Below are 24,854 nucleotides of genomic sequence, written 5' to 3' on the forward strand. Positions count from 1 at the left end.
TCTTCGTCAACAAACTCGACGATGACAAATGATTGATGAACAACAAGCCCTCGAATGAGAATGAAATCTCGAATGAAGACATGCTTACTATCGGCGTCGAAGAAATATTGATGCTTGTTTCGACCCCCACTTACGTGGCAAACGTCCATTAGTAGGGGTCTCTATTTTATTCGTTTAATCGACAGGGCTAAAGCCCAATTTGCAATACTATGGATCAATGTACAGGCCCATTAAATCATGTGTCTACGGCTGAACTTTAGCCACATAGCTTGCCACTAATGTACATTAGTTTATGTCCATATTCATATCTTATCAAAGAGATAATTATCAGTTGAGAGTTATATTCAATTACAATTAATTAAGCTACAAGAATACTTGAGCTATAAGGAGTCTCTACTCTACAAATATAAATACCAAACTATTTTTCATACAGAACTACGTTCTTGAGACTTGATCCCATCGATAATTTGGGTACGTAGGCAACCGAAAGGTACAGTCTCATCATTCACTCAATCACTATCGCCTTTTCACTACTTTTCTATGTTCTTCATCTTTTTCATCACTACTTAATGTTTTGATCATATTTGGTCAAAATATAATTGGCGTCGTCTGCGGTTCTTATTTAGAACCGACGATCACGTTCTACAAAAGTTATGACGAATACTCGACGAGCCTAAGTTCTCGATGCACTTACTAACGATCATTGCGAATGTGAGGTTCAAGGTCACCTTGGCGGTATCGGACTACTCCCTCCTATTCTTTTTCAACACCCGATTGCATACGACCCAGCTACCGTTCCACCGATGCACCAAATTATTCGGCACGAAGTTATTGCCTCTGACAATTCTTCGTCATCTGTTGCGGATAATGTCAGTCATATCTCTCGAGAAACACTTATTCAAAAGTGCACAAGTGTACAACAAACATAACAACTACTACAACCGTCGTCTAAAACGAACCATTTCTCTCACAGATGATGTTGTATCTGTCACACCACAACGTCAAACACGCCAACAACATAGTTGCGTGTGGGTTTGTTTAAGTGGTGATGATTAGATTCTCGTTATTCGCAATGGTTACCCACGAGTTCAAGACAATAAATATGGACTTCGCAATGGTTACTTTTCACGAATCTCAGCAAAGCGTATCTAATGGAGGCATTCTTGCTTTGAGAAAATTGCATTGATCTTGTTTCATGCTGTCAGACGTCTTAAACTTATCGAATATCCGTTGCGCAAGTTTTTTCGCAATGTCTACGGATTGAGTCGCAGAATGAAAAAGTTATCTTAACGCTTACAACATTGTCTATGACACTCATACAATTAAAATGAGACAAACTTTGGTTTTGCTAATGGCTGATTTTCTTATTGATGATATTCCTATGTCGAACGTATTACTTGAAAGGTACAGTCTCATTATTCACTCAATCACCATCGCCTTTTCACTACTTTTCTATGTTCTTCATCTCTTTCGTCACTACTTAATGTTTTGACCATATTTGGTCGAAACAATGTTGATCTTCCAAACATGAGAAAATGCATTCACAGCATATAGAGCACGACAATGTTGAGGAAGCAGGCCAATTTGAGTTCCATGGAGACTGTGCCAGATAGTAATCAAGTTTCCCAGCATTCAAATACTTCCATTTGTTAGATATTACTAAGATTATTATTATTCTCCTCAACTAGACATCCAATCCGAATAGAATTGGAATACTTTGAAATACACATGGCCTCATATGTGAATCCAAATCAATATTGGTTAGTTAAATGTATATTTAAAATTCCTACTGTCTTTGATCCTATTGCAAATGCCCATATGATCATGACCGAAGCCTGTAGCATGCATCTATCCTGGTATGTATTGCCTACATGTGTCTTAGTAATCTCCTACTTTATATAATGTTCTCACTGCGTATTTGTTTCTTCTGTGCCAATGAACCATGTCCATGTGCCACATTTAGATTGACAGTTTTGGCTCTCTTTAGAGTTTGTTCACATTTCATCAAGCACTTTGTTCATAACTATGACGAACAATTTATATATTGCCTCTGATAATCATTTGTTGCTGCGAGTGTACTAATGCAATATCGGTTGGTTTTGAGATTATACCATATCCACATCCTACATGCAGAATGATATACACCTCAATTTCTGACAATTTTGCTTTGCTTATGTGCAAGCTTCTGTAAGGTTTCAACACTTTATTATTTACTAATTCTCTTCTGCATGTAATGCACTAATTGTTTTTTTATTTTTTCAAAGAGAATATAGAAAGTGTTTGTACAGTGATGGATATTTTTGTGTATTTCATCTTTTCTTAATAACACCTCTCTCAAGATCGAGATGGAGATAAGCTTTTAAAAAGCATAATCTAGCAATATATTGTGAGCTGTTGTTAGTTTGTGTCACACATAGGCTAGCTTTTTTGCTCTCCGACACATGAAATACTCAATAGTCTTAAGTATCCACATATGAGTTAGTGACATTGAGAGATCAAATAGGAGCTCCATTTACTAACCATCTTAAGTTGCAGCTTGAGATCGCATCTCTTACTTTCAAATTAATCTCTGATCTAACTAATATTCACATGTAAAGAGGCCACATTGAATTTAGAGAAGTATAGCAACCATAAGGAATGACATATGGTGTTTCTTTGGGAGTGCTAAAATTAGGAGATTGTGTTTAATCGCCTAATATTCTATTGCATGACCTTAGATATTTAAAGACTTTCATTTAATACAAATTTAACTATATTGGAATATATTGGAATCGATAAAATAACCCATGTAATTCCATGCAGCAAGCAAAAATCATCCCAAGACTAACGCGCAAAGCTTATTATATGTTTTTCTCAACGCTAAAACTTTGCTTTGTTTGAACTGTTTTTTTATTAACCAATATAACTAATCAATCATATATTGTGATATATATATATATATATATAATCGCTGTAATTTTTGTTTTGTTAACTCAATTTAAATGGTGTTAGTGAGAATGTTGCAATCTGTTACCTAGCTACTCCTGCTATCAGATTAACTAGAGCCGCAGATCATATAACTAAATTGTAGTTGCAATGTCTGATGATTCATTTCTGTAATAATATTCTGTGATTTCTGACTATTTAGTGAGAATGTTGCAATATGTTACATAGCTACTCTTGCTATCAGATTAACTAGAGCCGCTGATCATATGACTAAATTGTAGTTGCAATGTCTGATGATTCATTTATGTAATAATATTATGTGATTTCTGACTATTTTGTTTCTCTACAGTCCAGTACCAGCACAAATTAAACTTTTGTTGCCAGAGCCTTCTCAAGCACCACCAAGAATAGAACTTGACTGCATGACAGATAAATCCACTTGACTCCACCTAACTAACTTCTGTTCATATTGATCTTTTGTTCATTTCCAACATCTCAACTAATTTTAACATGTACAGAAATAGAAGATGATTTTGGTTTTAAAGCACCTTTTAATATTTATAATCAATCGATTTTTTGTCATTGCTTCAACTTTGATCTTTAATTATGGTTTTGTTATATTTATATTTTTATGCTCATTTACCTTCAATACAGATGCACTGTGTGTACACTTTGGTCATGAACACAATGACTGAAGCCGGTAGTTTACTCTGAGAGCACATAGTAAAGTCAATTTCAGGACTTCAAACATTTTAAGTTGTTAAGATGTTTGTGTCTTATCCATGTCGCACTTACGTTCGAATTTTGTTATGCATGATTTGATATAACACCTTTATGTGTAAAAAACTAGTTGTAAACTGAGTTAAACTGAAATAAGAACCTTTTAAAGATCCTATTCTTATGCATTTCGCTACCCTATTCTATAAATCTTATTATCACATGCATCACACGTGCATGATGCTAGTATAAACAAAAAATATATGTATTAATTCTAAAAAACATCCAAAATTCAATTACATATTAATGAAAATTGAATAACAAAATATATATTTATCGAATGAATATAATAAATTGACGACTAACCCTTCTCCTTTTAGTTGTTTATTTTAGGTTGTTGGGATAATGAGATTTTAAAAAATAATGAAAATTATCTTCAAATAGGTTATACAGGTCATGGGTTGATAACCCAACCCATTAGACCCGATAACTAATCGGGTCTACTAACGGGTTACTCGAGTTAACATATGTGACCCTAACCTAACTCATATTTGACGGGTTCGACGGGAGTCAACTCTTAAATGACCCAAAAACTTTTTTTTTCAACCCGAATCCGTCGGATTCACGTCGAGTTAGCGGGTCGTGTACAAAACTGCAAGCCCTATGTACAAGCATATCGCATTTTATGTTTTGGTCTTATTGAAACGGGATTTGTGTTGGGCCGAGCCCTTTAAAAGCCCATAATGGAAATGAAGACGTTGGACTCCCGCGAACCATTCACTTTCCCTCTCTAAATTTATTTCCATAGCCTCAAATTCTTGATGATCAAATTTTTTTCACTCATTCAAAAATGTGGACAAGGAAAGTTAGAAACTTGGGGTTTAAGTCAAGTAGTAGATGGATGTCAACAAGTGGAAAGAGAGTAGCAGCATTATGGGGGAATGGTGATTATGGAAGATTAGGATTAGGAAAGTTAGATTCTTCATGGGCTCCTTCAATCTGTACTTCTTTGGAGAATCAAAATGTTCAATCCATTTCTTGTGGTGGTGCTCATACTCTTTTCTTAACAGGTGTTTCCTCAATTTTACATTTTTTTTTTTCCTTTATTGATTTAGTTCAAGTGTGGCTTTCATAGATTACAAATTAAGCCTTTATTGTACAGAAGCTGGGCGTGTTTATGCTACTGGTCTCAATGACTTTGGACAACTTGGGACATCAAATGAGACAAGATACACACTTGTATGTAATCCTGGCCTTTTTATAATTATTTCAGGGCTATCTTTGTTTTGGAAAAACAAGAAAGATTGATAGAATATGAGCAAAACTTGAAGATTTTAGCTTAGCAGCGGTATGTTTCAAATAGCACCTGGAACCTTTTCTAGATCTTCAATAAATTTCTCTGAATGGTTGTAGGAGCCACTTGAAGTTTCTGGACTTCCCAAGGAAATTGTCCGTATTTCAGCTGGCTATCATCATTCCTCTGCTATCACGGGTGTGCTGCTGCGATTTATAAAACCATCAAATACATAATTTTAAAAAAAAAAATCATGCATTTGTGTGTTTTACAATTATGAATAAAAAAGTGCTAAATGTTGCCGCTCTCCTTTAATTTTATTTATTTATCTATTTTATTTTTTGAAAAACCCGTACAAAATGTTGGTCATTTTGCCTCTTGTTCGTTTATTTTTAATCATTATGATAATTGATTATTGTTGACAAGTGATAGTGTATTTTTTGATAGTGGACGGAGAACTCTACGTGTGGGGTAATAACTCAAGCGGGCAGCTTGGTCTTGGAAAAAGTAGTAATTAACTTCCTATCCTCTATTAATTTAAACAATATTTAAATTGTATTTTCCCTTCCATTTATTTTGATTTGTTTCTACTTGATGAGTTCTGTAATATTTTCAGGCGCTGCAAAGATAGTTCCCTCACCAAGTATAGTTGATTGCTTGAACGGTGTCCAAATCAAAATGATTGCTTTGGGTTCTGAGCACTCGATTGCTATCACAGGTATGACGAATTAACACTCCACAAATAGCATTTTACTATTCTGTCAAAAGAATAAAATGACAGTTTTAACTTTTAAGTAATAACTTTATGTATACTTATTTGCTTTTAAAAAAAAACAAAAATAGTATATGAAAAATTGTTTCTTCTTGGCTTACATAGATGAAGGTGAGGCATTGAGCTGGGGAGCAGGAGGTTCTGGGAGACTTGGTCATGGTCACCAGTCGAGCATTTTGGGATTTCTACGAAGTTCAAGGTTGGAAAAGGTCCTGCGATTTTCTGCAAGTTGTGAACATATTTAGTTTTAGATAAAATGACATACACAATAATTCTGCCAATATCACTTAATAACCTTTTCTGAGTTTAATCTGGCATTTGTGTTGTTTCATTCCTGAGTCAAAAGTTAATCTTTACTTGGTCCATACTAAGTTGATATGTTTTTGCAGTGAATTTACACCAAGGCTTATCAAAAGTCTAGAGGGGCACAAGGTACATATTCTTAGAAAACATCACACGGTTGTTCTGTTTTGCATTAGTACCAGCAATGGACGTATCATTCTCATACTTTAATCATTCTAGAAGAGGATAAATTTGTCTGATTTGTCCCGCTTTATTCACTTCCTATGCAACCTCAGGTTGAACATGTGTCTACTGGATTCTTGCATTCGGCATGCATCGATGGTAATCCAATAACCCTCTTCTGTAGCTGACATTTTCTCCTCACTTTTTGCCGAGTAGTTTATGGAATTTCTGTGATTTCATTTTATTATGTTTTACTTTCATGAACTTGCAGAAAACGGATCTGTTTATATATTTGGTGAAAGAACTATAGATAAGCCGGTAAGTGCAAAGAACTTCTACTCCTAAGCATGAACTTAATGCTTCTGTTTGATCAATTCTTGTATCTTCAGAGTATCTCATAACATATAATGTAAAACAGGTTTTTCGAAAATCAAATGATGCAACATCACCGTCTATGCTCAGCAAACTACCAAATTGTCAAGAAGTTGTATGCGGTGGCTATCACACGTGTGTTGTGACAAGTAATTATCTAATTCTGCTGTCCTCTTTCTTTGCCTTTCTTTTATTCATATTTTCTCTAATAAGCAATAGTGGAATTGTATCAGTAAGATAAAACGTACTACCATAGTTTAGTTACTACTGCATATATATTACATCAGATTGCCATTCTTCTTACCTACTGATGAGTCCTGACCAGTTCTTGGGCATTCAAGAGCACTTAAGCCTATTAGACAGGATCTATTTCATTTGTGGCTTTACGTTACCTAACAGTATGATGTCATGGATGTATTCAGTTCAATTTTGCATTCCTTGTGTAAAATTCATGTGATGATCTGAGAAAAAAATAACTCGTTTGATGATTAATTTGAGGTTGGAACTTCAGTTCATTGTGTTTTTATGTTTTTTATGCATACAGGTGGAGGAGAACTATATACATGGGGATCAAATGAGAATGGATGCCTTGGAGTCGGGTATTTACAACCTGCATAAATTTATTGCAAGAACTTAGGCTTGGAGATTTGTTATGTTTTCCCAGTATGGTCAAATGTTAAATCTTTGAATTACAATTGTATCCTCACTAGTTTAGAAATATGATCTCAGTTGCACGGAGGCCATCTATGAACCAGAACGAGTTGAAGGTCCATTCTTGAAATTTTCTGTGTTTAAGGTACATAGTGCACTTGGTTTCAGCATTGTCTCTAATTCTTCATCTACTCAGAATCTCCATTGCTGTAATTCTTACATGTTCAAAAATTGTGTGGTGCAGGTATCTTGTGGTTGGAAGCATACGGCTGCAGTTTCTGGTAAACAAATATTCCATCATCCCCAATTAGATTTTTATCTTTTCTCGACTTGTGTCTCATATTCCCTATATTTCATTAATTTCAACTCTTTAGTCTTTACAACATGTTATAGGCCGTCATTTCGCGTATTAGGCATTGGCACACATACCTAGTCAATGTTACTTAGTATCATGTGGATTTTGGAGAACGTCTAAATTGAACATTTAAAACATTTTTAGTTCCCTGCTATTTTAACTACAATCATAATATCGTAATAACTTGTTTTTTATAGCAATAACTTGCTTTTAAATATTGACATCCAGGTGGTAAGGTTTTCACATGGGGTTGGGGAGGATCACATGGAACATTTTCTGTAGATGGACATTCCCCTGGTGGTCAGTTGGTATGTTTTTACTATTTTGAACCATGTATAATTGGCTCTTCGTAACTAAAAAACCATGATTACACTGATTGTTAGGCAAATTTTTGAAATTACACTAGATAAACTGTTCTATGTATCAGAATGAAGTGCTCCCCTCATGGCAGGGGCGGATCTATTGTTGGAGTAGGGCCTAGGCCCCCCCCCTCAATCCTAGATTAAAAAAAATAGTAGTGTACTAAAAAGAAAAAGTAAAAAGGCCTTAATAAAAGCATGTTTCATTCTAACATCTCTTACCATTTTGAACTTGTAAATTTCTTTCTTACTATAATTTTTATGAAGTGAACCATCATTTTCACTTGAGGGAAAATCTCGGATTAATAGACAACACCAAAAAGTCTCTTCATTGCCTAATTTGTTGAAATTTTTGCAACACGTTGAAAATGAGCAGACATCTTTGCGAGTTAGAATGGAATTATTAATTCCGGTTTCTAATATCTTGATCACGATTTCATCAGGTAGTTCTTCCATCAATTTTGCCTCTTTCATTATTGTTTTCACACCCTACAATTGAGAACAACGATTAGTTCTGTACTATTTTATTTATTTTTTGTTATTATACCGCCAATTTTTTATTTTTCTTTTGGCCGCAAATAGCCTTGAGTTGCCGGCATAGAGTTGCTTGCATCGAGAGATACTAGCATTTTAAGGGAGAGACAAATAACGAGGGCAATTGTGAAAGTTATTATGTTATTGGAGTAGTTATGTTTCCCTTTTTATGACCGATTGTTTGTGTGTGTGTGTGTGTGTTTTTTTTGCTAATGATGTATTTATTATATATTTTGTTCGTTTTCATATTAAAAAAACTATATGTACTTATAAATGTATTAGGAATTTATCGTCAGTAGTCATATTCTGTGGTGCCCTACCTGGATGAATTTCCTGGCTCCGCCACTGCCTCATGGCATACTAGTTTTCTAAGTTCCACATCCTTGGCTAAATGAGCTTTACTGGGTACTGAACCATCGTTCAATACGAAAAAACCTGAATGAAGCGCATACAATGAAACTACTCTCACAGTCTATCTTGGAAGTGATTGCAACTTATAAAAACAGAAAAAAATAAAAATAAATAAAAAATCAGTGGAGATTTGTATGATGGATTTTATGTTTTTATGATGTTCGACTGCTGCTTGGACTTAATGTGATGTGATAAAGTTTAAAAGATGAACGAATTTATTTTTGTTTTTTTGTTCAAATAACTCCTTTGTTTGATTATCCTGTCATGATGAAGACAGCACGTCTCGTTTTCCATTATTTTTTGCTTTCTAAACTACAAAAGTACAAAGCAATAATTTCTATCTATATGTTTCTTTATACAGGGACATGGAGATGATATCGACTATTACGAACCAATGATGGTAGAATTCGGCAAGAATGTAAAAGCGTTGGAAGTGTCTTGCGGATTCAATCACACAGGCGCAATACTTGAATACGCTTAATCTTATACAAGAAGCTGCAAGAAATGGTATAGTGTTGTTTCTGACGAAGAAAGGAGTTGGTATTTTCCTACATTCTTTTTTCATAATGTTTTACGTGTTTAAGTACTCATTTCTTATAGAGCTCGATGGTGTAACATCATTATACTAGAGGCAAAAGTAACACAAACGCATACTGTGTATTCAAATGTTTACATGGTTCCTTTTTTGTATACACGAATGAAAAGGTTCAGTCAGTGATACAGAATTAGCGTTAGCCTCCGATGCCATACATGTGCTCTGAGCCTCTGATAATATCTCTCTTTTGCGAAGAAAAAACGAAATCCTGGATACTGAGCGCTCATGAAATCCTTTTTACTTTCTTTGAGTCAATGCTTGCCATGTTCATTTTTCATGTTTATTTGCTTTCCAGTCTTTCAAGTAGCGTAGCTTGCGATAAATCGATCCAAACCGAACTATGAACTTCGCTGAATTGTCCAATGACTAAGAAATCACACAACAAAAAAGAACTATTGCGGACAAAAAGTAAGAGGCAAATGTTTTTCAATCCAATTGGTGTTACCAACCAATTAAGCGAGCAACCCTTCAGGATCGAATCGCTAAACGAGTGCATGAGCCCCTCAAAAGGGATACAATCATACAAGAGGTATCGGAGTGGAAGATCTTTATAAGGGCATCTCCAATGGGGGGTGTAAAATTACACCTCCACCTAGGCTCCACGTAGGTGCCATTAGGATTTTACACCTCTAATTGTATAGTATTGTATAACTTATAAATATCCACACTCTATACTCTCCAATGGAATAGTGTAAAAAAAAAAAATAGATTTTAAACTCGGACGTCACTTGGAGTGACGTCCCTCTTTAATTTAAACTGGGATGCCGAAAAATTACTTTAGAATTAGAAAGGGATGTTACTCCAAGTGACGTTCGAAAATTATTTCACTCAGACGTCAGTTCGAGTGTCGCCCGGGTTTTTTATTAACTAATAGCGAGAGGGGGAATTCTCCACCCTCTCTATTAGCTAATACACTATTACCTACGGTATAGCACCCCCATTGGAGAGAGTTTTTTTATATTTGAAGTGTAAAATTTCCACTCTATACGGTTTACGTACACCCCCCACTGGAGATGCCCTAAGGCATATCTTTCAGCCATTCTGGGCCTTTGGGGTTAATAAATCCCTACCCTAAGGTAGCCAAGAAATGTTCATCAAACTTGTTCCCAACTTTCCATATGATTGTAGTGTTGAGATTGGAGAATTTGGTGATGGTTTCCTCCAAATATACTTACTAATGGCCTATTCCCACACCCTATGGGCATAACTAGTAAATTCGTGGACGGCAAAAGTTCGATACGGAAATTATTCGCCTAAGATTCGAAATGTTTAACAATAATACTTTTAAATATTCGGTCTAATAAAACGCTACCGGCAAAAATACGATATATTTGTTTTAAACGGGTATAATACAAATACATTCTTTTAAAATTCGACTATATATTTTACATTTAAAGCTTTGATATATAAATATATAATGTTTTTATTTTTATTTTTACAATTTTATTCATGAAAAAATAATACAGATGTCAAGTTTTTTGTTCTACTTACTATTATTAACACAAACAAAATTAAAAACGTACAACCAACACATCCATTACTGGTAAACAAGATTGCTTTTGAGTTTTGATCTTCAAGACTATGGCTTCAAGAATTAAAAAAAATAGTAGAATCTATTTTTTAGCTATGGCTTAATGCCTTCAATAACTAAACACATGTTTTTCTTATTTTTTAGTCTAAACATGTAGGGGTTCTTTAATCTTTACTTTTTTAGTCGGTTGAATTTTTCCAAATATTAAAGTACGATAGTTTTCATTTCCAGTTTCCAACTTTTACAATAAAAACCCTTAATTTCAATAATTCGGCAATAATAAGCCCAGCCCAAGAAATTCGCGTATTAAACCGCGTCTTTCAAATATTCGTCGTCTTGTACGAAATCCTTATAATACGTGAATAATTCATAAATTAAACGGAAAATTACTAGCTATGCCTATGGTAAGCAGATCAACCAGAAAATGCAATGAAAATTTCACTATCCGTAGATTCTGCGCTTGATGAAACTCAATTCACTACTGCACAAATTGACCTATAATTGAAAAATTACTTTTATCAGCTGAAAAAACTCAACTGAAGGTAAATAGTCTTATAATTATTTGTTTTTAAGTTTTAGCCATGTAACTCAGCAGAAGGTGCTATTCTTAAAATTATATGTTTGCCTCCTCACCATGCTCGTCCTTCATCCTTACCTTAATCCCATACAGCCATAGGATTGCGAATTGAACCTACTCTTATGAGTTGAACTCAAAATTCGAAAGATCCCATTGAATTTATAGAGATTGATTTCTTCATTTTTGTATGAAATGCAGCTTACTCTTAGGATAAAAGAATGTCATTCTATGAACAGTGCGTAACCATATAAGCATAAGTGGACATTTCCATCAGAAGTCTATACTACATGATAAGTTTGTAGGCTATGTAGAGTGTAGACAAAGCAGAAAAGCAATGCTAAAAGTCCAAGCTACTTTTCACCTTATCATTTTAGAGGAGATGAGCTGAAATTCACCCACATCACTCGCCAAAAGGAATAATAAATGCATGTACTAGTAGTCCAAGAGAAAGGTTGTAGATGGTCTCCTGAAGTGTGGAAAGTCTCTGAGTTCGGACTCAATTTCCAAGAAAAGTCAGATACTCGTCACTAATTTCTCTTTATTTAGAAAAAAAGAAAATAAAATAAAAATGTTTGAATTCTTAAACCAAAGCCCCATGCATTTCTCCCTCATCAGTCACTAAAAGTCTAAAACTCATTGATGTGGTGAATGAAGTATAGTTGTTTCTTTCAAAAAGCCACATCTGTACTGTGAAAGAAAGCTATATGGTTCAGGAGCTTTTCTAAGTATAGAACTATGCTTTCCAACATCTTGAAAGTCTTTTAAATGCACCCTTTTCTGCATATGTATGTTCTTTTAACTTTGTTTCTCAAGTCTCAACCTCCATTACTTTTCCTAGGAATCATGACATGAGATTTGCATCAATGAAAGCTCACCTAAAGGACAAAATATAGTAACCAAGAAACTTGCTTATGTAGCTTGTTTTACATCTATCTATGGCACATGTACGCAAAGCTACATTGAGTTAATAAATGACCAATGACACGTGCTACAAGAAAACAAAACTAAATTAATTCATCAGTTACATTTACAATGTCAACACCACATTGAAAAGATAAAACTTTTGGAATGGAAACAAACACAAAAAAACATGACAATTGTTAACTAGAATTTAAAAAAATTAAGTTGAATTAGGTGAAATATTTTTATTATTTGCCTTTAACACTATCTGCTTTTCTAATAGTGTTTGTAGTACTACTACAGTCTACAGGTTATTGATGAATGCAAGATGAGTAGATGACATAAAGGAAGATAAAAGAGTTCCTGATTCCTTAAATACATGGCAATTATGAGAGAGTGAACTTGAAAATCTGATACCTCTAAAAGGAAAGACTGTCTAACATGATCTACAGTTCTACCATTCAACAATCTAATATACTAGACACTACTTAAAAATCACTATGAAATGGTTCAAAAATGTGTTGTAGATGAAGTCTTTTATGTTAAGTCTTTCACAATATCAAAAATGTCATTTCAATAGACAAGATGTGTATGTGCATTTTAGAAAATTAAACATCCCATGAAAATCTTTTGCTTATAGCAAAAGCTTATCTATAATGTCCAATCTAATTGAAGAACAAAGGCGTGTACTACTCCTTGGTTGAACAAACATTTTGAGACACTCAAATGCACCATATCCATTATTTTCAACCTACATTTACTATATATGAAGCATAATTTATTGCAATTAAGTTCAGAACATCAAGTTTTCCATGTGATAGACCGATGACAAAAACATGAATTGTTTCGTTTGAAGAACAATAGAGAGATCAATGTGCATTCAGTCTAGAACCAATGTCAAAGAGATGAATATCAGACACAATCAGATCCATCTATAAACGTGGCTTCTCTGGTTAGAGAAACTAGAAGAAAAGGATCCCTTAGTTAGATTTAAAACACAAACACACACAGACATGAATTACATGCACCATGCTCATGATAGAAGCTAAGTAAACCATTCTGCAATTAGTTTGATACCATCATAAACTCAATTCTGATGGAGAAACAAACACAAGTGGGTACTTTCATATGAAGAAGTATATAGAGAAAGAAGAGAGTGACAGTTAGAAAGAAGAGCATGCAGCTAAAATACAGGAAACAACAAAACCATAATCAGATCTACTTTTGAAGTTGTACAACTGCAAAGTCAAATAGAGGTCCTTACGTTAGTAATCACCATGACAAGCAAAAACAAGAACATAAAGATATATAAGTAAACTAAGACAATTCATCTGGTTTCTCACCTTGAGAATCCAAAGAGAGAAGCAAATTAATGTTTTGGTTGGGAGGAATGAAGCCTGGTCCGAGGTCATTTAGAGTTTCAATCAAACCTACATGACCTCGAAACAGACAACATCCCCCTCAACCTAACCTTAACAACAAAGATCAAGCACACCTCATAAAAAGAGAGATAGAGATGTAGAGAGGCTTTATGTTGAGAGGAATGAAGCCTGGTCCGAAACCTTCATGAAAGCCACTTAGCTAGAGAGCAAGTCTTGTTCTCTTATTATTAGAACAGATACAAAGGCAGCATGAAGCCTCGAGCCAGCCAACATCCCCCTCAACAACAATCACCACCAAACGCCCAGCAGGCACCCACTCATTTTACTTGTTTGTGGTTTCTCTCTGAAACCCTAACAAAAACATAGCTTTATAGAGAGTGAAATAAATGAAAGACTGTAAGAGAGTGAAGGGTTCTGACCTCATTTTTAATGCAATGCCTATCTTACCATCTGTGGAGGGAGAACTTTGCTCCACCACATAAACACATTCTTATCTTACATCCTAAATGTCACCTATTGTCATTTCACGCTATTTTGCCCCATGGGTCCTATTTAATTTTGATCATTGACATTTAGTCGTTGGATTAAATTATTTTGCATCATACGTCTTAATCATAATTTTATATGTAGATCCAAAATTACAATTTACAAGACGGGCGACAAGAACAAATTTGAAGAAAAATCGAGTCAACGGATGAGGATAAGATTTCAAGATCATATATATATACTACGCCTTAGGGAGTCGGGTTGTACGAGTACTCATTGAGTAATTTCAATGCCATGTGCTATTTGGTTAAGTCACGCATAAATAGTAAAGTGCGTCTATTTTGGCATTGACGTCTACAACCTGACTCCTGGGCGTAGTAGATAATTTGGTCAAAATCACCAATGAAAACTTCAACCCCGCGTCCCTATTCCACAGCATAAAAGTTCTCTAATGATGCATTTTTAAATGATATTCCCAATTTAGGTGTGGTTGAAAACGAACCAAAGGGCACTAAGAGTCGAAGCTCCGTATCCACCCTAACCTAAGTTAACAGTCCTAAAAGACTTGATCATCAATTCATCACTACTAACAACTGGCCCAGAATGTTTCTTTGTCATTCTTTGAATTCTTCCATTTCCAAGGTCAAAACCTGTTGCTACCAGTCAACTATCTCACCTGTTAGTCTGTTACCTATTGCAACCTGTTATCTTACCACATACTGTACATTGGAACACAACAAAATTCACGCACACTCACAAACAACAAGACAAAAACACTGTAAAAAATTAAGAAGCCTTTTTCCACCACTTTCTTTTAATGAGATTCTTCACCATCATTACCTTATTATTTTTAGACCCAACTTTTCTCTTTCCATACTTTTAATTCTTCTTGTACAATCTGACTACCAATTATCCCGCACTTTTTTTTTTTTGCCAATGTGTGATTGTGTTCATATGACGAGGTCTAGTCTAATTTACATACCTGAGAAAGAACCATGGAATGGTGCTCTCCTAATATTGCCAATTAATGTAATGTAATGCCCCACTGGATGGGGAGTACGTCAAGGCACCAAGCCAATTACGCCACTGTACTTGCTATTTTCTTTGTTTTCATTTTTTTTTCCTCGAGTGTCATGGAAAATTATCAAATAAGTAGAACATGCTCAATTAACGTACTAAATACACATTTCCAATTGACGCCACAGACATATATAGTTATTATCATCTCAATTTCCTATTCAATCTTGTTATACTTGAAGTAATTCCAATTACTTTCTGAGACTTTAAATTGATTGGGGAACACTTAGCGAGGTTAGGGAAAAAAATGTATGAATAAGCCATTACATAAGTAAGACATTCCCGCAGCTGTGGAAATTTTGTAAAATTTATCATAAACTATTACCTAGTTTCCATAGCTCAAGCCTTCCTATCATCATACTTTAATTGGGATTATTCAATAGCCTAGTTCAAATGCTGAAAGTGTCAAACAAAAAAAAAAAATGTAGCCTTTATAATGGTACTTTAAAAGGGAACCAAATATAGTGGTCACATAAACCAAAGCTTACTTACTACTTAAAAAAAAATGAATTATGAGGAGGCATAGGACATAGGGAGTGGCATAGCTGCACATATAGCAGTCAATAATTGAGTTGTTAATGGTGGAATTTTCGTAGTTTATGACTGCTTACAACTGTTTTACTCATTTTAGCTCTAGCCTCATTTCTTTCTGTCACTCCTGTTACAGTTGTGTGTGTGTCTTCCGTAAAACACGTTCTCCCAGCATAAAACGGCAAAACTTAAGACCCAACTTTTAATCTCAGCCATTGATTTCGAATAATTGAACAGTCAAAATTAATGCTGACCCCACCAGGCCAGACCAGTAGTATCAATGTCAGCGCAACCGCCGGATCGGGGGAACTGAGTTTGATTTGAGAGCCCGAGTAACGAGGGGACGATTTGACTCGGGAGAATCAGACGTGGACTTATCACACCCTCTCTTCACTGCGATTTGTCAGACCTGTTTGACTGAGACTGACCCTAAAAACTGAGTCAACTTAAATTGCCTCGTTTTTCTCAAACATGCTTATGATCAACGGTTGGGATTTGAAATTTATCGTACTGATTTTACAGTCACTGCCACGTGCTTGAATTTAATGCTATGATGTGGTGGGGGTACTACTGGGTCCCACTTGGTTTTGATGAAAGGGTTCTTTCCGAGGTGAAAAGTGTGGGACCCAGTGTTGAAAGGAGACATGTCCACGTGGAGTTACTGACTTAGTTAGGTTTACGTGTGGGGTTCTGACTGGTGCTGTGTGTAGGGACCACTGTTGGGTGTTTAGGCAATTATGTGTTAATGATGATGAATGTGAGATGTTGGTAGGTTCAGAAATCAGAAGGAAGAAAAACAACTGCTGTGAAATGAAAAGAAACAAGTGTGACTGTTTCGTGGATTGGTGGTGAAGCTATTGATATTGGTTTTTGTATAATGCATTAAATTTTGATTCCATCACTGTTTGGAGAGGGCTGGAAAAGTATATGAAATATTTGAAAGTTTAGTTTGAGTTTTTGTTTGAGCTCAAAATTTACTAAATTTCTACTGGAAATGACATGGTGTTCTATTTTTTGTCAAAAAAAAACTATGCTTAATGATGTAGATAACATTATAACCAAAGAGTGAGTAAATGATTAATGAGTGACATGCTGAAGGCACATGGATTACTTTATTGAAGACAAACAGAATGCCTGTTAGGTACAAATGGGATGGAAAAACATGCAAAGTGCCAAAGGAAAGAATGAAACAACAAATTGATTGTAAATAAGTTTCTTTATGTAAAGATACTTTCACAATGGAATGGAGACAACACAAGAGCCAAAATGTCTAAGGCACTGGGAAGTGATATGAAATGAAATGCGAAGATATAGAGGTGTCACTAGGTTCTAAGTGTTTGGATTCTTAAGCATATTCAGTGCAAGTGAAATGCACAAGAAAATTGTGAATTCACTTGGGTGAAAACACTTTTTTTAGGAATAGGTACGGATATGTTATCCAAATATTTTGGGCCAAAGTGGCTGCAAAGTTTTAACTTAGTTAGACTCAGAAAGTCAAATTCAAGATTGACCTTTGGCATCAATAAACTTTTGTCATTTCCAACATATAGAAAAGTTAGATCTGTGACCAAAGTTATTTTTGGGTTCTTTCTCCTCCTATTTTCATTCCCAAGCGCTGCAAACCATTTAAATCTCCCAAATAAGCACCTCTTGATGCACTCAACTTTTACCTTTGAATTGAATCCAGATGCAAAACTAAATATATAATTCATTTGATGGCTGATGTGAATATGCATGTCGGCGTTAACCTTGACATTTAGGAACATTGTGCAAAAAAATTAGGTTTTTTCAAAGTTCAACACTAGTATTCGAGTACACTATTTTGAAATTTGGTAACATATTGGTTTTTAGCTCTTCGAATTGACATTTCGACATATGAACCGTGATATGCATATAATCCAACGAACAATGTGAGCCATCAGCCATGATAACATTCCTGTATGACAGTCCCTTCGCAAGCAAAACTTCTTTTGAATGACAATTTCTGGCTGTCTAATGCTTGGTCTAAAGGCGGAACATCATAGTATCATACTGTGAAGCAATATGCCAGTACAGTTTGAGATTGACAGAAACGCGACGCCAGAATGGTCTCAATTCTGGGTGTTGAATGTGAGTTGAGTCATAATTTGTTATTTGAGCCTCCTTCAAAATACTTGATTTCGTTAAAAGGGGCCGAGCCTACTGAGTTCAGTGTATGTTGAAGTACGTCCAGTTTTGTAAGGTTGGGCCTCCACACACTAGAACACATGTCCCAGATTCTTACATTTGCAATACAAATTACCTCATAGTTTGGAAGAATCAGGGCAAGTTTCCAACAATGTATATTTTTATGAGCATGTCTTCAGTGCGTAGGTAATATTGGGCCTTTGGATCAGTACTTTGCCATTAAATACACACGCACTCTTTGGTATGAGTGGCCGAGATGTAATGGCGCACTATACATCTCGCGCACCATAGATTTAACCTATTTTTATAAGGGAGGGGTTTTAAGGACATTTGTTATAAAAACACGTAAACAAATTCAAAATAGTTAGGGCTTTAAGTTTTAGATCGGGCTAATATTGGGTAGGTATAATCTTCTAGGTATTCTAAACATTCTCACAAATAATCAAAATAATTAAAATTTTCTAAATTTGGCAAAAATCGTGAAAATAAACAGTCCACAATTAGCCAAATTTTTTAATTTGTTGACTATATTCGATAGGGTTACAAGTTTCAAATTTAATAATTTTTTGCGACAATGTTTAAAATAGTTGGATGATCATATATACAAAAAATTAGCCTAATCTAAAACTTTAAAATGTCGTAACAATCATGAGTTTGTTTACGTGTTTTGTAACATATATCCCTAAACCCTCCCTTTATTAAGCCATATACATGACGTAATCTTCATTTCTTTCTTGAGCAGTTTCCAGTGTATAATTTAGCCAGTAATTATACATTTTAGTTAGCATAGATCAAAGTAGACGCCAATAATCTTAACCTTGACGGGATGGAGCAGTATATTGAGCGTTTGAAGTAAGCAGGCCACCACGCGATAGAGTCCGTCCTTCGCCCACATCCCATGAGATACACACAACCATAGTACAAAATATCAGGATATGGATATTTCTCGATATTCAATTTCTGGATATGTATCGTAGATATATCCCTCTCTTTGGAGATATTTGATATTTTTTCACATGCAAATATCGTTGATATATCTAAAATATCATAAATATTGTAGATATTTATTGATATATCATGATACATTATTTATATTTATTTGAAATATAATAGTAAATATTAAATAAAATTATTATATACACAAAATATATCCAAATATCGCAAAATATCTTCAAATATCACAAATATCGTTGAAATATCACCGATATTTGCAGTCATATACATAGTACAAAATATCCGGATATATCGTGATATTTGGAGATATCTAGAGAAAAATATATAAATATCACGATATGTTCAAAAATATATACGACTGCAAATATCGGTGATATTTCAACGATATTTACAATATTTAGAGATATTTTGTATATATAACAATTTTATTTAATATTTACCATTATATTTCAAATAAATATAATTAATGTATCATGATATATCAATAAATATCCACAATATCTATGATATTTATCGATATTTTAGATATATCCACGATATTTGCATGTGAAATAATGTCAAATATCTCCAAAAAAGGAAATATATCCACGATACATATCCAGAAATTAAATATCGATAAATACCCATATTCTGATATTTTGTACTATGGTCGTATATATCTCTGAACATATCGTAATATTTATATATCTTTCTCTAAAATCTGGATAGATATCCTCAAATATCGCGATATATCATGATATTTTGTACTATGCACACAACTAACTACTCAAAGGGCAGGTGAGCTATAGACAAGCCGGACATGCAGATAAGAGCCCTAGGGAATGGCGTGACCCCTCTAACGAAATAAAAGAGGGAGGGAGATTTAAATATTATATTATTTATCAGATAAAATGTTAGAGGTGCTACACAAGACTTGCATACAACAATTGCAATCCGGGCACAAATAGTTAACAAAGACTTGTGAAAGGATCCGAGTCTTAAATTTTCCTGAACTGTAATGAGTAGCTTGAGCAACAATATGTCACAGTAACATGATAAAATCTAATTTAAATAGATAGGTGTGCGAGATTTCTTCATGTCCTGCACAAGAGTATGGATCTATCCTGTATATCCTAGAAACCTGTAGCTTGAGCCATGGCAGGTGGTCACACGCTCCGACATTGATGCCAGAACCAATAATTCAAGAAAAAATTAATAATATGGTTTAGAAAGATATGAATGGGCAGTACAGAATCAAACGACAGAGATTAGAGCAATTGGGATGAGAGGGTATTAAGTACTTGCTGAGTCGGATGCAATTTTCATTCTGAGAGTACCAACTGGCAAATGATTCACCAACATAGAAAAGGTGCGTGAACTCCATTGAGGGGTCCTAGCCAAATCAATTTCCAAATGTGAAAGGAGAACACAATCACCTCGCATGTGAACCATGTGTACGTGAAGCCCATATTCCGAAAACAAGAAACCAGAAGACAAACAAGATTGCCCAATAACGTGCAGGTCCATACTTGATTCTTGAAAGAACAATCTGCAAGTTCCAAAAGCATACATGCTTACTCAGTTCACTTGCTACTCAATACTGCAAGCCCAAATATCAGATTGTACCAGAGATGCTATCAGCAAATAAGATTGAAGAAGTACCAACACAATATCTAAATACAAGATATTGTCGTTTGCAGCAATAAACAAAGAGTGAATATCTCTCTCTCTCTCTAGAGGTTAACATAATGTTCAAAATGCACTTTTTTCCTCTTGCTTTTAAACTAAACTCAAAATAAGTCTCCAGAGTATCTCTAGAACTTTTTCTTCCCAATTTCCAGAATGTTCGTGATATGGACTTACACAGAATCGCAACAGTGGCATCATGCTCAGAACATTTATTGATTTCTAAATATTAGAAAACAGGAACATCGTGACCTTAAGATGCAGTTAACCAAGATTAGACTATTAACATGATTATGAGAAAAGATATGATTTGTAAAGAAAGATTAGATAGAAGATCCTATCACAGTATCACATACATCTCTTTATACAAGTGCATAACAATCATTACATGGTGTCACTGCTTGCAGAAGTAGCAACCATTTTCATATGATATCCACATGGATCCGTCCACCTAGTATATAAATTATTGTAGTGAAGCGATAAACTTAACCTACATTAGGTACTCAATATCATTATACATAAAAATAAATAAATAAATAAATAAAAGAACCACTCTACTTACGAAGCGAAGGAAAAGAACAATTGTCAAAGCACATACGCCTCCAAGAAGAATGTGTAGACCATTTTTTGTGATTTTCTGCAGATGTGAATGACATGTATATTAATAAGACAAATAAGAACACTGTAAAAGTTAAAGAAGGTGTGACAGCACTTGTAGTGTTAGCATATCAGCTACAATAAGTTAATAAAGATAAGAAACCATTTTTGATGGATCACTTGAGCTATGGATAAAACAAAAAGATGGATCACTTGAGCTAACATCTTAAAATAGAACAGACAGCGAAATGAAAAACATGTCATCCAGATAACATTTTTACATCAAAATCAAGGAATTGGAAACATGCCTTTCCAACATGAGGAGCAAGGAGCCACGCTATAGTAACAGTAAGGAGCCCAGTAGCGACTAGGATCCCGGTACCTTCAACAGCCCATTTTGTAGCACAATTTTCAGACGGGAGAGCCGAATCAAAGAGGGTGTTATTGCTATGACCCAAACCTCCTTGTGAGATGGTTGTCGAGGAGGTGTGGTTATTGAAAATATGTGGAGTAAACCAGAGTGAAACCTCACGAAGTCTTTGTCTTCGAACGGAAGCAACAGCAACAGGGTCTACACCTGAGTTAATCTCCACATTTGCAAGAGTACGCTCCCCACTGAGAGTCCTTTCCCTTAGCGATTCATACTCCTTAAGAGAAGTCACAACCTTTTTGAAGTCAGATAGCCTTATATTTTTAGCTACACTTTCACAAATTTCACAAACAGTTGATCCATGGTTAATAAACCACTTCAATGCGCAAGCATAATGTGCAAGAGCAAGATCATTTTTGCACGAGCACCCCAGATCAATAACAGTATCTTGATGGGTATAAGAGCCCGCCTCTATATCAGTAGTACATATGAATACCTCCCCTTCAGTGTTCACAAACTCAAGTACCCCAGCTTTCTGCAAAGAAGTCCTTGCATGAATTGTGTCCCTTTTGCCAAACTTCGGGGTATCCTTGGAATTAGATCTCCTATCTACATCAGTTTTTGGTAGTTCCTGCAGTGGAGGGAATATATCCAGATATCCTAATGCAGCCTCTCCTTTACTGTCAGACTCTGAACACTGACACACGCGACAAATTGGTAAACCACCGTCCTTATCCGTACTGTCACGTGCTGCCTGATAAGCTACTACACTTTCAGTCTTGATGGTTGAGGGAAAACCATCATTAGTAGTAAGTCCATCATCTGTAGTCTGCAGCTCAACTTCCTTAAGGCTCATATCATCAGATTAGATGTGAGCTGATATAAAATCTCCAGAGTTGATTTTCTATAACACTGCTAACATATTTAGTGCTTTCTATGACACGAAACAATGTCCCAGCTACTGAAATCAGCAGTAGGTAAGTGCCTTCTAGCTTAGTTGGTAAAACCTTTGGGTGATGATACCAGAGGTCTGGGGTTCGAACCCCGCTACACACAATTGAGTTACTGATATCTTTAAAAACAGGCTTGCCCACACATTTTTTCTGATAAAAAAAAAAAAAATCAGCAGTAGCTTTTAATTAGAGCAATAAAAAAAAAATGCTTAAAAGTTCTGAAACCTCAGATGCATGTGATTGAACTTGAAAGAAAATAAGATTACCCCTGCTTCATGTACAACTCTCTATAGCCTATATTATACTCTCTATTTACAGCCAAATCATCAGTTTACGAAAACAGTAATCAAAGATATCACCTTTACGACATGTAATCTCAAAATTTAGCAGAATCAAGAATATATGAACAATTAAATGAAAGAATAAGAAGTACCTTTGAGTTGGTTGGAGAAAATGTATGAGAGAAAAAAATAAATAAATAAGGGAGTGGTGGTGTTATCTTGTAATAAGTAAGAGTTGTTGGTGGTGTTAGAAGATTTTCATTTTACGTTTCCATAAATATCTCTCGCTCGCTCTTCACTCTTCACTCTTCACTCTTTTTTTTTTTTTTATATATATCAGTCAAATTTTGAGGATGTCTTACAACAACTACGGTACGTCAGTCAGGTGAGATTTGAGAATCTATGTCTGGCTCCACCTAATTTTCCTACTATAGTTTACCAAGACTATGGGAAAGAATTACAGAGTGGGCCGGGTATGTTGGAAATGCTCCAAGTCTGGAATCTGGATGGGTGACGGTGAGTCCATTGTAAAACTGGATAAACTAATGTTTTAGAGATTAAGAGCCGAGGCCAACCTCTCGAATGGAGGCTTTTACTGTGGGCGAAAACAGAGTTTCCCTATTCTAAATCGAGATCTCTCTTTGCATCCTAGTTCTTGACTTCTTCTCCTAGAGAGAAGTTTTCTTTTTATCTTTGTCATCTCTTCTCATCCGTTCTTTTCTTGGGAGCTTGTCTCTTGGTCCAACAGTGTTTAGATACCGGTCGAGGTATCGGGTCAGTAGTGTCAACCTCTGCTAGATCACAGCCGTTTTTCTTTATGGAGGAGCAACAAGATATGGATATGATACCAGAAAGAAACAGGAAAATAGAGGAGCTACAACAAAATATGTTTAATCTGTTCTTCAAAAAACAACAACAAAGGGTGGTCGAACTAGATTGTCTTAACATTCAAGATCAAATCAATGGGTCTCTCACTCTTATGGGCAAACTATATGGAGGACATACCATCCAATTAGAAGAGCTAAGTGGGGAAATGCATAGATTATGGCAAACAAAGAAAGAAGTTTGTTTGGAAATGGTGGACAGAGAGCATGTCCGAATCACATTTGAAGAGGAGAGTGAACGAACACATGTCCTGGATAATGGGCCATGGAGTGTATATGGGAACATACTCTCCATCAAAGAATGGATTAGGGATAACAAGATGGACGAATATAATTTTGATTTTGTTAAGTTTTGGGTTCAGATATGGGACCTTCCGAAGGCACGCATCAATAAAGCCAATGTGTGGAAGATTGGAGCTGATCTTGGGACGGTTTGTGAAGTTGATCTATCATGCCCGCCAGACTTTAACCAACCAGTAGCTAGAGTGAGAATAGAGATGGATATCAAAGAAAGACTATCCAAGGATCAGAAGGTGAAGCTGGAAACAGGAGATATTTTTGAAGTTAGATTCAAATATGAAAAGCTTCATATCTTTTGTTATTTCTGTGGCATCATTGGGCATGATCAGTATAACTGCCGGATTAGAGCACAGTATATATATAATATCTCAAAATATGGAGGTTCTCCAACAGTCATTAAACCTTTCTTCACAAGTCAGTTGAAAGCAAACAAGTTCTTCAATGGCATAGCTTACACAGGGAAACAGATAGTTACTATAGTAGGCGAGCTGCAAAAGCTAAAGTTGGAGGAGACACCGGCATCTCCGACCTATGGGGGTAGAGGGTACAGTATGCAAGCAAGACAGGAGAGATGGTACAATGCCACGTCAGGAAGAATAAAGGCCAATAGAGACAAAGGAATAGCTTCAGTACCTGTCATCAGGAAAGGGAATCAAGCAACAGGTACTACAACGGCTATGATCCAGTTGGAGGTATCCCCAACGGATATAAATCAAATAAAAGGACCCCCATTGGACAAAAGGACAGTTG

The 24,854-nt window shown here is 35.3% G+C and overlaps 2 protein-coding genes and 1 long non-coding RNA gene across 5 annotated transcripts; 1 reads left to right on the forward strand and 2 right to left on the reverse strand.

Annotated features, from left to right (window-relative positions):
* The first annotated feature begins 4,396 nt into the window (after nt 1-4,396).
* Nucleotides 4,397-9,569, forward strand: RUG1 (Regulator of chromosome condensation (RCC1) family protein). 3 transcript variants are annotated; one of them, XM_086565935.1, is made up of 15 exons: nt 4,397-4,712; nt 4,805-4,881; nt 5,056-5,134; nt 5,384-5,446; nt 5,553-5,654; nt 5,814-5,907; nt 6,098-6,140; nt 6,287-6,332; nt 6,445-6,491; nt 6,592-6,694; nt 7,090-7,144; nt 7,275-7,341; nt 7,441-7,477; nt 7,780-7,859; nt 9,217-9,569. In XM_086565935.1, exons 1-15 carry the CDS (start codon nt 4,493-4,495, stop codon nt 9,334-9,336), a joined length of 1,233 nt encoding a protein of 410 aa, XP_086422061.1. In that variant the 5' UTR covers nt 4,397-4,492; the 3' UTR covers nt 9,337-9,569. The 3 variants fall into 3 exon arrangements, with proteins under 3 accessions (XP_086422061.1, XP_086422063.1, XP_086422062.1); XM_086565936.1 differs by having other exon boundaries at nt 4,398-4,712; nt 5,384-5,443; XM_086565937.1 differs by lacking the exon at nt 7,275-7,341.
* Nucleotides 9,570-13,504: 3,935 nt separating this feature from the next.
* On the reverse strand, nt 13,505-14,250 carry LOC147490812 (uncharacterized). The gene is made up of 2 exons (XR_015198570.1): nt 13,802-14,250; nt 13,505-13,696 (listed from the first exon to the last, which is right to left on the reverse strand). It is a non-coding gene; the product is annotated as an uncharacterized LOC147490812 (long non-coding RNA).
* A 5,663-nt stretch (nt 14,251-19,913) lies between these two features.
* LOC147490813 (uncharacterized) lies at nt 19,914-23,351 on the reverse strand. Its single transcript, XM_086566651.1, has 4 exons — nt 23,073-23,351; nt 21,625-22,789; nt 21,282-21,356; nt 19,914-20,582 (listed from the first exon to the last, which is right to left on the reverse strand). The coding sequence occupies exons 2-4, from the start codon at nt 22,540-22,542 to the stop codon at nt 20,466-20,468; spliced, it is 1,110 nt and encodes a 369-aa protein (XP_086422777.1). The 5' UTR covers nt 22,543-22,789; nt 23,073-23,351; the 3' UTR covers nt 19,914-20,465.
* Between the last annotated feature and the right edge of the window lie 1,503 nt (nt 23,352-24,854).

Source organism: Coptis chinensis, chromosome 6, assembly GCF_015680905.1.
Source record: "Coptis chinensis isolate HL-2020 chromosome 6, ASM1568090v1, whole genome shotgun sequence".
NCBI lineage: Eukaryota > Viridiplantae > Streptophyta > Magnoliopsida > Ranunculales > Ranunculaceae > Coptis > Coptis chinensis.

Excerpts from the sequence above, each read along its gene's own strand:
- RUG1 (XM_086565935.1), top strand. The coding sequence starts at position 4,493 with ATGTGGACAAGGAAAGTTAGAAACTTGGGGTTTAAGTCAAGTAGTAGA. Across the intron at positions 4,713-4,804 it reads TCATACTCTTTTCTTAACAG|AAGCTGGGCGTGTTTATGCT; the intron begins GTGTTTCCTCAA and ends TTTATTGTACAG. Across the intron at positions 7,145-7,274 it reads AATGGATGCCTTGGAGTCGG|TTGCACGGAGGCCATCTATG; the intron begins GTATTTACAACC and ends ATATGATCTCAG.
- LOC147490813 (XM_086566651.1), bottom strand. The coding sequence starts at position 22,542 with ATGAGCCTTAAGGAAGTTGAGCTGCAGACTACAGATGATGGACTTACT. Across the intron at positions 21,357-21,624 it reads TTGCTCCTCATGTTGGAAAG|AAAATCACAAAAAATGGTCT; the intron begins GCATGTTTCCAA and ends TCACATCTGCAG. Across the intron at positions 20,583-21,281 it reads TTGTTCTTTTCCTTCGCTTC|ATTGTTCTTTCAAGAATCAA; the intron begins GTAAGTAGAGTG and ends TGGAACTTGCAG.